The sequence below is a fragment of the Lycium ferocissimum genome, chromosome 4, assembly GCF_029784015.1.
Source record: "Lycium ferocissimum isolate CSIRO_LF1 chromosome 4, AGI_CSIRO_Lferr_CH_V1, whole genome shotgun sequence".
NCBI classification, from domain to species: domain Eukaryota; kingdom Viridiplantae; phylum Streptophyta; class Magnoliopsida; order Solanales; family Solanaceae; genus Lycium; species Lycium ferocissimum.
The window spans coordinates 31,904,080-31,916,539 of record NC_081345.1 but is presented as its reverse complement, the minus strand read 5'-3'; the positions used below and the strand labels follow the sequence as shown (position 1 = coordinate 31,916,539).

Here is a 12,460-nt window from a genome sequence, read left to right as displayed (position 1 = left end):
ACCTTAGGCGTATGCTGACTCAATGTATAAGTCCATTGGCGATAGATATTAAATTGTTGAAGTTTGTGGTTGCTCCTGAGGAAAATTCAAACATTTTACTCTTCTTGCAGAAGAAATGTGCTAAAGAAACAGTTACAGGCGTTCTTGATTAAATTACGTTGCAAGATATATTTACTGGCTGTGTATCGCAATGCCCATGCTAGTTTCCTGTGATATGTTAAGAGTTAGCTATGATATGTTTTGGGCAATGAACCAATAGGCATCAATCTACATTTCTAGCAGACTCAGCTCAAAACAAATAGCTAAAGGGGGCCGCAAGTTAGTAACTCAAGTGCCAAGATGAGAGAAGCGCTTGCTATATAATTCAACCACCAAACATCCTTTTCTTATAAGGCGTTCAATCACAAACATCTTACAACCCGGACATAGGCTTTAACAAAACTTGCTAGCATTAAGTTTCAAAATTTGAAGCTCGAAGGAAAATTAATGAAGCAGTCAAAGCATAAAAGTCTCAACATCATCCCTAGAAGTAACAACTAAAATGGAAGCACCAAGCTCACATTCCGGTAAAAGCTTTTTTCCCACCACCACCGACTCAGTGAACCACCTTCAAGACATTGAACCTCACGGTTTTGGACAAAGGCACTGTAAAACGAGAAAATGTTACCACATACAATAACGAAAAATAAAGAAAATTACTATAGCAAAATAAAAACGAACGGTCCAAACTCGCATGATCACTCTTCAATAATAACATGATCACCCTCTTTCACACGGAAGCATGGTGATATGTGAGCTGGAATATTGGAGTGCCTCTTCTCATATCTGACATATTAATTTACATGTTACAACTAACAAAAGAAGAAGTTAAGCGGCCAATATATTTAAAAGTGACAAGCTCTTGCCTCTGGTACTTCTTGACATAATGTAGGTAATTCCGTCAAACAATGATGGTTCTGTTCATCTTAGCACTGTGGCATGCACCAGCAAGGATACGACCTCGGATGGAAACATTGCCAGTGAATGGGCATTTCTTGTCAATGTAAGTACCTAAATTCAAACAGACCAAACCGTTAGGTTAGACCATAGAACAAAGAGAATTAAGCAATCATAGCCATTTTAAAATGCAGAAAAAAATTGCTTGCAATATACTTTTCTATATTTGAAAGCCAACATTAAGTTCATGCAACTTATTGTTATACAGGGTTTTAAAAAGCACGTAAATCTAAAAAGTAGTCGTGGAAAATTTACCATCTAAGCCAAACATAACTTAAGTGAAAGAATCCCAACGGATTATAAGCAATAACAAACCGCGTTAAGATTCACAAGAGCGTAACATGTACAATTCTTTCTTATTGGCAAAATGATGATCACATGTACATAAATTAATCATTGTTGCTTTGTAAATATTTACTATCTTGGCAAATGAGAAATGAACGAAGCATAATCCAGGTGAGGTTTTGGCTTTTTCAAGCCCTACAAGTTGCTTTTGGCTTGAATCATATGTACATCGATCAAGTCCATTGTTGGACAAGAACAGCAGAGAGGCAAGTGTCAAGGCTGCGAATAAGATACTTAAAAGCAGTTCTAAGACAAGATGTAGGATACTTTGATCTACGCGTGGCAAGCACGGCCGATGTCATAGCTAGTGTCTCCGATGACGCTTGTAATTCAAGACCGCGTTAGCTTAATTTGTTCTTTCATTATTCTAAGTTTAGTAAAATCATTCGAACATTAATTAATAATGTTTATAATTTGGAATTAATACGGAGTTCCGAGCTTTTCTTGATGAACGTAGCAACATTTATTGGGTCCTACGTGGTAGGATTCTTGATGATATGGAGGCTGGCAATAGTGGGATTTCCTTCTATTATTCTCCTAGTGATTCCGGGTCTTATGTATGGGAGGGCTCTTATGGACATAGCCAGAAAAATAAGGGACGAATATGGCAAAGCTGGAACTATTGTGGAGCAAGCAATTTCTTCTGTAAGAACAGTATATTCTTTTGTGGGAGAAAGCAAAACTATAGAAGAATACTCTACTGCTCTTCAAGTCCGTTAGGTTAGACCATAGAACAAAATTCAAACAAGACCAAACCATTAGGTTAGACCATAGAACAAAGAGAATTAAGCAATCATAGCCATTTTAAAATGCGGGGAAAAAATTGCTTGCAATATACTTTTCTATATTTGAAAGCCAACATTAAGTTCATGCAACCTATTGTTAACGGGGTTTTAAAAAGCACGTAAATCTAACAAGTCGTTATGGAAAATTTACTATCTAAGCCAAACATAACTAAATTGAAACGGATCATAAGCAATAACAAACCACGTTAAGATTCACAAGCAGGACATGTACAATTCTTTTTTATTGGCAAAAGGAATCATCACATGTACATAAAGTGATCATGTGCTTTATAAATATTTACTATCTTGGCAAATGAGAAATGAACGAAGCACAATGGATGAAATGAAATAACAAAATTGCATTAAACACGTTCTACAATGTGTTTCCCCTTATGTACTCAAATTGCATCAAACAATATTTTGTACACACTCCACAATCATCAATTCCTCTAACCCTCCAGTATGGCCACAAAATAAGTTCCTAATAGAAAGATTACCAAATGCCAACAACATTGCAAAAACTAAAACTTCTTAATACGGATATACCAACGCCAACTACATTACAAAAACATAATCCGGATAGGTAGGCCATTGCTTTTGGCTTGAATCGTATATACATCGATCAATCTTAATCCCATCTAGTTGGCATTCACTACATGAATCCAATACATCAAAGTAGAAAATGATACGGAAAACTATATTCACTATCATAGATCAATCAACCATTCCTTAAACCCAAAATAATTGGCATTCACTACATTAATGTTATAGAATATCTGTTCTGCTTCAATCAGACCATCTGCAAATTAATTAAAAAACCTAATATCTAATATAAATCAGCAGATACAAAGTGAAATACATATTAATTAGATGAAATGAAATGAATATTGACCTTCAGTAGCCTCACGAGGAGTCTTGAAGCCTAAGCCAATGCTCTTAAAGTATCGATTCCCTCCCTTTCCCGGCCTCTTTCCCTTACCAGTCTTCTTTTGAGCCGCCAAACAAAAAACTCAAATCTTAGCCTCAAATTAATCTAATTTACGGAATTGAACGAACAAAGCATAGAGCATTGGTGAGGATACTGACCTTAGAAAAACACCAGGTACGCTTCAAAAAAGCCTTCTCAGTCTGCAACACAAAACAAATTCATTAGATTTTCTCTATACAAACTCATAATGTGACAGGCAACACGTGTGTGTGTGTGTGTGAAAGAGAGGAACCTGCTCCGCCATGATTGAAGGGTAGTTGAATTAAACGAGGAGAGACGCGCGGCACCAAAACCCTAATAGGCAGCAGAGAGTCACGACTTAGATAAATATAGGCAGGATTGCTATATTGATTGGGATGGGCCCAAAATCCAACCAACTAAAATTGTAAACTTTGCTGTATTTTAATCGCGCAATTCGCAGAATTGCCCTTCTTTTGGGGTGGTCTTTAAATTTTGCCCCTCATATTTGAAATTTTGCTTTTAAGAATTAATATAGGGTGTGCCTTAACTAAAAGTGTGAGGGGCAAAATTAAAGACCACAAATATGAGGGGCAAAATTTTCCAAGGCCTTAAAGACCAAAATCCAAAATTTAAAGACCAACTAAAATTGTAAACTTTTGCCCTATTTTAATATAATATGGGCCATTTGCACGATACCTTTCAAAGGCAGTGGTCTTTAATTTTTTGCCTCTTCACTAAAATTTCTTGATTTCGGGTTCGAACCTTTGCTCAATCAAAAATCGCAAGATAGAGTTTCGATTCGCAAGGCATGCAAAACTCTACCTCATATAGAGTTTCAAACTCTACCTTTTTTATTTTGACGTAGTTGGAATTTTACAAACCTCTGCCTTACGATTTTTTTTTTTTACTGAGCTGGAGTTCGAACCCAGAACCTCGGGGCATTAGGCGAAGGGAAAAAAAAAATTAAAGACCACCAATTTGAGGGTGAAAAATTAAAGACTAGTGCCTTTGAAGGACAATCCACACAAAACAAATGTTTTAATATCGCTATTTAATATGTACCCATGTTTAAACCTTTTTTTTTTTTGGGGTACGTCAATCCACTTCGGAACAACTTCTTAAGTTAGGTTTTGTGGATGACGAAAGCCTAAGTCTAAACAAATATGTATGAAGTATTTAATGGCTGAATTACTGAAATTCAGGCAAAAAATGATTGAACTCATTCACGCATAGCTGAAGTTCAGGCATTAAATACTTCAATCATATGCGTTTGAAGTTAAAAAAAAATTAAAAAAAAAAAAGAATAAACTCCAGGTATTGTGCATGCACTTCAACCATATAACCATATAAAACTTTAGATACCGCATTTTTGAAGTTGATGTGAAGTGTGTACATTTGTAAATTTTTGTCCACTGAGTGATGTTTTAAATAGCGGTCTCATAATCAAATTATATATGCACTTCGAGATTAAAATTGATGGGTGATTTTACTCACACTTTTGAGTTTCGACGAATGTTATGTATGACTAGTTCTCAATATAATAATTAGAGTCAAACCTTTTTATAATAGCCTTTTTTCTCTTGATTTTTTTTCGCCTTTTATAGCGATTGATTGTTAACAATGTTTGATTGAAAATTATTTGATTGTTATAGCCAAATGTCATCCTATTTTTTTAATGTTATTAAAGGAAAAGTATTTAAATTTAAATTCTCAAACGTAAGATTTCATATGGCATATGAATAATAATCAATGAATCAATAATTGTCTCACATAATTTGCTTTGAACTTAGAGCCTTACGAGATGAAAAAATTTATCTAAACAAAATACAAATATATGCAGATCGTTCAATGAAAAATATTTACTAAGCATGCTTGATGTAGTATTCTTTGTCAAAATCGGTGTATTTAAAAGTCAATATATTAGGTCAAAATCCTAGACCAATTGTTAATTATCTTAGAAATCCTATCTCTGTATGTGGCTATATGACATCAAAATAATGTCAGTATTTTTTCTTTTAAGAAAATAAATAACCAGCAACGAAAGTGACAAATAATAGAAGTCAATTGAAATTTATGAAAGAGTTTTATAGAGGTGTAAATTTTACAAGAATATACGATTATATTGCAGGATATGTCATCATAGGTAAAAGATTTTATGAAGATTTCATAAATTAATACTCCCTCCGTTTCAATTTATATGAACTCATTTGAGTGGACACGACATATAAAAAAGAGGGAAGACTTTTGAAACTTGTGGTTCAAAATAAACCTTGAAAATTTGTGTGGCTGTAAATCATTCATAAAGTGAATTTATTTCCAAATTGGGAAAGAGGTCATTCATTTTGGCACGGACTAAAAAGGAAATAGGTTCAAACGAATTGAAACAGAGGGAGTACATTCTATTTCAAATTTGAAGATTTTATGTCCAATTTCATACTGAAGTTAAATAATTAACTACTTCAAATCGCCTCACGTAGAGTGGGACTCAGGAGTAACTAGTAAAAGTTGTAAAGAAAATTCATAACATCTGCGTTTGGGACTGATTTGCTCCATTTAACGATAGTTCACTTAAATACCCCACAAATTAGTAAAACTCAACTGACAATAAAAGCGCTGCCAACTCAAGTCACCAAATATCATTTTTTCATAAGGTTCAATCATCTTATAAGCTAATAGTACATAGGCTTAATAAAAGAACTTGCTAGCATTAAGTTTCAAAATTTGAAGCTAAAGGGAAACCAATGAAGACAACTCAGTAAGAGCAGAAGTGTCCTGACATCATTCTTAGAAGTAATATTTAAAATGGGAGCACCAAGCTCACATTCCGGTAAAAGCCTTTTTTTCCCCACCAGCAGAACCAGCTGGAACCACTTTTAAGACATTGAACCTCACAGTTTTGGACAAAGGCCTGCGAAGAAGAAAATGTTATTACATTATACAGCAAAAATGAAAATACCGTAGCAAAATAAAAATAGGATGGTCCTAACCTGCATTGTCCAATAATAACATGATCACCCTCTTTCACAAGGAAGCATGGTGATATGTGAGCAGGAATATTAGAGTGCCTCTTCTCATATCTGAAATAGTGCACGTGTTAAAACAAAACAAAAAAGTGAAGCAGCCCACATATTTAAAGTGACAAGCTCTTGCCTCTGGTACTTCATGACATAATGTAGGTAGTTGCGTCGAACAATGATGGTTCTGTTCATCTTAGCACTGTGGCATGTACCAGCAAGGATACGACCTCGGATAGAAACATTTCCAGTGAATGGGCATTTCTTGTCAATGTATGTATCTAAATTTAAACACACCAAACTATTAGGTTAGACCGCAGAACAAGATGAAATTGAGCAACCATAGCCATTTTTACAAAATAGGTGGAGAAAAAAAAAGGGAACACAACTGTTGTTTTTGGAAATTTCTACCATAATCAGCCAAACCATATATGAAAGAATCCAATGGATGATAAGAACCAATAGATTGACAAGTAGGAATCGAGTTAAAGGTACATAATTTTTTTTGATAGGCCAAAATGAATCATTAAATGTATGTAGATTAATCGTTATGTTTTGGAAATATCAATCTCGAGAAATGAAAGCAGCACAATGAATGAAAAGCAACAACAAAATCACAACATTAAAAATTCCGATAAGCTATGAAAGAATCAAACGATGAGTGGTGCAAAGGATATGCAAGATGACTTGAAATCTGAGGTAATCTTTGTTTCTAAGACAGTCTTAACTATCCATCCTCTAGAGAACATTACACTAACAAGCATCATGTCCACATAAACGTCACAAAGATAGCTATTTAGTAAGTACCTTTTATTTTCTATTACTTATATGTAAATAAATGCAAGTCTCTTGGAATGCCTGCATAAGCATCTTACCGTGTGCTATTGATCTTAATCTAGACAGGTTGAAGCAGGAAACAAAAGAATAAATAAGCTAAAATTCAATCCACTGTTGTTCACCTCTAAAATTATGCCTTTTTGATTCAATACTTTTACGATATATTAAGGTCATCACATCATCAATATTATAACCATATGCTATTGAGATCCATACCTATAACCAACTGTCAGTAATGTGAAGGGTTTTATTCACATTATCATATCCTATGTAACATTTTTTTGATAAGAATGCTTGTTAGTTAGCTGCTAGATTAGTTAGTAGCGGTTAGTGTTTATAATATCCTAGGTAACTGTAATCAAATGCTGGTGATGTGAATGTGTAATCAAATGCTGGTGATGTGAATGTCTTTATTCCCTGTGGCAATTGGGACAGGTAATCTTCAGTCAAAAGATACAACTTGGCTCGTAAAATCCCAGATGTCCAGTTCTCGAAGGTTCAATGCATCTCTAGTTCTGTCGAAGATTTAAAAAAAATCAAGAGAAGACCACATGAAAACAAGGTGTTATGGATTGTCAATCAAACACATAATTATCCGGTTATGGAGTAGACTTCCAAATTACAGTGAAGAAATTCCAATTATTACTTCCAAAATATTTGTCTGCTCAAAGCAAGACAGAATAAATCAATCTTAAACAGAGATAAACAACTTATTAATAACCTGAATAACCAGCTAATAAAAAGTTCTACCACCCACCCGGTTAAACAAAATAAATTCTCAAGATACAGATTTACTGAATACAACCACATTGCAAGAACTAAAACTTCAACTTATTACATAATCCAGGTAAGGAATTGGTCTTTTCCATCAGGCACACCCATTGCTTCAGGCTCGAACCATATGTAAATCAATCAATCAACCATTCCTAACTCCCAAAGTAGTCGAAGTTACTTTGCATAATTGATTGATTGATTGATTCACTATACTAACTAACTAAGAAAGCTAATATAAATAAACAAATGAAATAAAGTAATTGAACATGTTTTTCAACAGAATTAGAGGAAATGAATATTGACCATCAGTGGCCTCACGAGGAGTCTTGAATCCTAAAGCAATGCTCTTAAAGTATCGATTCCCTCCCTTTCCTAGTCTCTTTCCCTTTCCAGTTTTCTTAGAATTGTCCAACAAGATAAACAAAAAAGCGCAAATCTTAGTCCTAATTCCTCCAACATACGGACTTGCACAGAAAAAAAAACATATGCTATATTTCGTCAAATACTTGAACAGATTTTTATGCTAAATTGAGTTGTTTTGTGTATAAATAAAATTGATATCCCATTTAGTTTAGTAGGCTATAACAATGTTTTGAAACAAAAGTACTTGTACATTTTGTCATCACAATTATAAAAAAAAAATTACCTACTAAAAGTTAACATATGCGAGAATATCAACTAATATTGTGCAGTGATCTAATAATGCAGAAGCAAAAGTTCTATTTACTTCAAGTAACAGTAGTAATTACGAAAACAACGACAAGGAAATTAAACATATATAACCTATAAGTGGGGCCACTGACCTTAGAAAAACACCTGGTTGCTTCAAAAAAGCCTTCTCTGTCTGTAACATAAAAGAAATACATTACATATTTTCTCTAAGAAACAAATAATTTGACAGGCAAGATGTGAGAGAGTGAACCTGTTCCGCCAAGTTTGAGGGTTACGAAGGGAGATGAACTTGGATGAGAAGAGATGCGAGGTAGCAAAAACCCTAATTTGCAAAAGAGAGTGAGGGATGTGTGGGCTTGGACAAATATATTCGCTCTCTTATGTAGTTTGGGATAGCTACTCTGGACTGGACTTATAAAATGGGCCAATTTACATGTGGGCTCAAAATAAAAACCAACGAAAATAGTAAAAGTCGCGCGATAGTTGTGTGTTAAGGAGGTTGAAAGCGATAATATAGCTTTGTTTGGCCAAGTTTATTTTTATCCAAAAATGCTTATTTTTTAATAAGTACTTATTTACAAAACGTGAAGTGTTTGACCAAGCTTTTGAAAGAAATAAGTATTTTTGGGGAGTAGCAGAAGCCGTTTTTTCAAAAGTTAAAAATCGTTTTTTCCCAAAAACACTTTTTTGAAAATCACTTTTGAGAAAAGTATACTTAGAAGCACTTTTTAAAAGTTTAGTCAAATACTAATTGCTGCTCAAAAGTGTCTTTTAAATTAATTGGCCAAATGCAAATTGTTTTTTGCTAAAATTACTTTTTAAAGTAATAATTTTTTTTAAAAAAATTGATTTTAAAAGCTTGGCCAAACAAGCTAGTAGTACGAGTCTCTCCTCACCAGCTAATGTATATATAGCTCCCTTTTGGCCATAGAGTTTGAGAGCATATTTCGAAAATTTATTTTCAAATCTTGGTTTGGCCATAAAATTTTGACAGATTTTGAAAACAAATCTTCAAATCCAAAATTCTGGCTCAAACTTGTTTTTGGTCCAAGATCTATGTTTTGGCCTTTTCAAAAATTTTAACTTTTGTATTTTATATAAAAAACAAAAAAAAAAAACCCCTGCTCCGCCATGATTGAGGATTAACAAGGAAGATGACTTGGATGAGAAGAGATGCGAGGTAGCAAAAACCCTAATTTGCAGCAGTAGTAAGTGATGCGGCTTAGAGAAGCTTATGTACTGCAGGTTGAGATAGAGACTCTGGATGGACATGCAATATGGGCTAATTTGCAAGATGGGCTCAAAATCCAACCAACTAAATTTGTAAAAATTTCACGGTATTCAATTGGGAAACTTACACAAATAGCTACATTTTAAGAGCTTCTAACTAGTTATAGCTACAAGTTGAAGATTTACAATTCGTAGCTGCTTTTGGCTGAATTTCAGTTGTATCTCGCATTTTTGAAATACAGCGAAATACAGAGAAATACAAAACACGTTAGAGTAAATTTAGGCTCTATTTTTGCAACATTTTTTTTTTTAAATCTGAGAGAAAAAATGGCCTATATTTTTTTAACATAATATTCTTTTCCTTTTTAAATAGTAAGTCAAATTAAATCAACCATCTTTCACAGAAATCACTAAAGAGTAAAATCAGGCCCTATTTATGGAACAGTTTTTTAAAAAAAAAATACAAGATTCAATTTAAAACTTCACATAAATCATGCAAAACGGTTGTTCTTCCATAAAAGCTTACGAATCTCTCTCAATTTTTATCACAATCAAAACTTTTTTAAATTCAAAAACCACTAAAGATTTAAAAACTTCCAAATACAGAAAAATATACACTGAATATAATGAAATATGGTTAATTGTTTAAGAAATATAAAGTTGTAGTATGCGTATATACAATGGAATACAATGAAATATATATGCTGTTTCATAAATTAGAAATACAAAATGCGAAAATACATTGAAATACAGCGAAATACAAAAGTCGTGAAAACAAAGTGTAGTAAAAATAGGCTCTATAGTTGGAACATTCACTATATTTACACCAAAAAAATATAAATATGTTGAAATACAGCAAAAATAATATGCTGAAATACACTGAAATATACTGAGAATTAAATATAATGTTTGTTAATACACAGAAATATACACTAAAATATACTGAAACATTTTATCAAGCACTTGGTGGGCATGAAGCTCCACAACTCTCATCAATGGTGTTCTCATGGGAAAGAAGCAAGTCGTCTCATATTGCTACAAAAAGGACGTTATCCGAAGATAAAAACTTTCAATTGAACTAGTTAATAAAGCTTCACTCCGTCGTTGTAACGACCCATTTGGTCGTTTAGCACTTTTAGGCCTAATATTCCTAAAACACCCTTTTCGTGGTCTAATCTTGCTGTCTATAGTCTGCGATAACGGGTGATTCGGTTATTTAATTGACGAGTTTTAGTCCTCATTTGACATTCGAGGACGAATGTTCTAAAGGAGGAGGAGAATGTTAGATCCCGTATTTTTATACGTCGAGTTATTCGTGAAAGAATCAACGTGAGATAGAAACTTCGGATTTTAATTTCTAAACTAGAACTAATCGGGTACAAATTTTACTTAGTACAAGAATGTTGTTGGAAATTAGGAACTACCTTAATTGTGGTGTTAAGTTAAAATTGGTGACAATAATGAGCAAACAAGAGCATCAACATCCAAGGTAAAAAGGATGACTCAAAGTCATCTAAAACAAGGTTATTATGGAAGACATACAAATATGCATTTAAATGTTGATTCATCCACTACATTTTCATTATATTGTGGACAATTAAATTCGAAGAAAAATACATGTAAATTTCGGCCAAGGTGGATAAAAAAGAAGACATCCATGTGAGGCATACATTTGAATATTGAGGGCATCTATCACTTTATGAAAGCATGCATTATTTTATGAAGACACACATATTAGGAAGAATACTTGCACACTTAAATATTGACATTCATCCTTGTATGATTGCAATGGACAAAGGTTAGTGTATGATTCATTCACTACACATGCAATTGTCTCATAAACAATTAAATGGAAAGAAGAAGAAAGGGAACAAAGGGGGAAGTTCAGTAGAAAGTTAGAGAAAAGAATTGAAATTTTGTGTAAAGTTAATTGAGTGCTCAATGTCATGAGTGGAGCATGTGTTGTGTCCAACTTGTAGGCATCATAATTTAACCAAATAATGACTAAGGAATCAGCCATTACATTCATTTTCAACTTCACAACAAAGAAAGAAAACCTAGAGGGAGAGAGGGGAGAGCTCACGGCCAAAGGGCTGATTTTGGAGCTCTTTGTGTGTTGATCAAAAAAATTATTTTTCCAGGGTGTTTCAACCCTTTAGAAGGTCCCTAAAATGTGAAGATATTCTTTGGAGCAACAAGAACCATTTTCCATCTCAAGTCACCAACTCTAGCCAAGTAGAGAAGTCAAGTTGTCAAGGTAAGATCTAACTTTCTTTTCAAGTATTAAGGGTGATGTAGATGTGTGAATATAAGTTGTATGCATGAAATAAGGTGTGTTGATGTTGGAACATGATAGTAGTTATGGGGTTATATGTGTTGATGTTGAAGTATGGTTGTAACTTGACGAACATGAATCGCATGCATAAAATCATGAAAGTTGGTGTGGGAATGTTAGTTGGCCGTAGGGACTGTTTTGGTGGAATTAATAGACTGATTTTCTTTAATAAATATGGTTGTTACTATCATAGATCTCATGGTAAAAAGAATGAAAAGAATTGGAAGGTTAAAGGTGAAGTTATGTTAGTATGAAAATGGTTGAATCTATGATTTTATGTGAGTGATGTTGAAGCATGGTGTAGCCGTGTGTGGACTGTTTTGTGAAGAAGTTAGTGAACTGTTTTTACTTGATATTTTGATTGTTATTATCAAGAATTTTATGATGGAAATGAAGGTGTTTAATGGTTGGAGTTGAAACTAAAGTCATTTGTGAGTTGTTATAAGGATTATAAAAATGACGATATAGCGTAGTTGCGTATGAATTGATGTTGTACTTGTCGTGTGGATAGCTGGTCATAACT

General features: G+C 33.6%; 1 protein-coding gene, 1 long non-coding RNA gene and 1 pseudogene across 2 annotated transcripts; all 3 read right to left on the bottom strand.

Moving 5' to 3' along the window:
* Positions 1–431: 431 nt before the first annotated feature.
* On the bottom strand, positions 432–3,358 carry LOC132053940 (small ribosomal subunit protein uS17-like; annotated as a pseudogene).
* A 2,290-nt stretch (positions 3,359–5,648) lies between these two features.
* On the bottom strand, positions 5,649–8,476 carry LOC132053939 (small ribosomal subunit protein uS17-like). Its single transcript, XM_059446031.1, has 5 exons — positions 8,450–8,476; positions 8,004–8,223; positions 6,202–6,370; positions 6,063–6,152; positions 5,649–5,983 (listed from the first exon to the last, which is right to left on the bottom strand). Exons 1-5 carry the CDS (start codon positions 8,474–8,476, stop codon positions 5,893–5,895), a joined length of 597 nt encoding a protein of 198 aa, XP_059302014.1. The 3' UTR covers positions 5,649–5,892.
* Positions 8,477–8,499: 23 nt separating this feature from the next.
* LOC132052318 (uncharacterized) lies at positions 8,500–8,742 on the bottom strand. Its single transcript, XR_009413974.1, has 2 exons — positions 8,623–8,742; positions 8,500–8,544 (listed from the first exon to the last, which is right to left on the bottom strand). It is a non-coding gene; the product is annotated as an uncharacterized LOC132052318 (long non-coding RNA).
* Between the last annotated feature and the right edge of the window lie 3,718 nt (positions 8,743–12,460).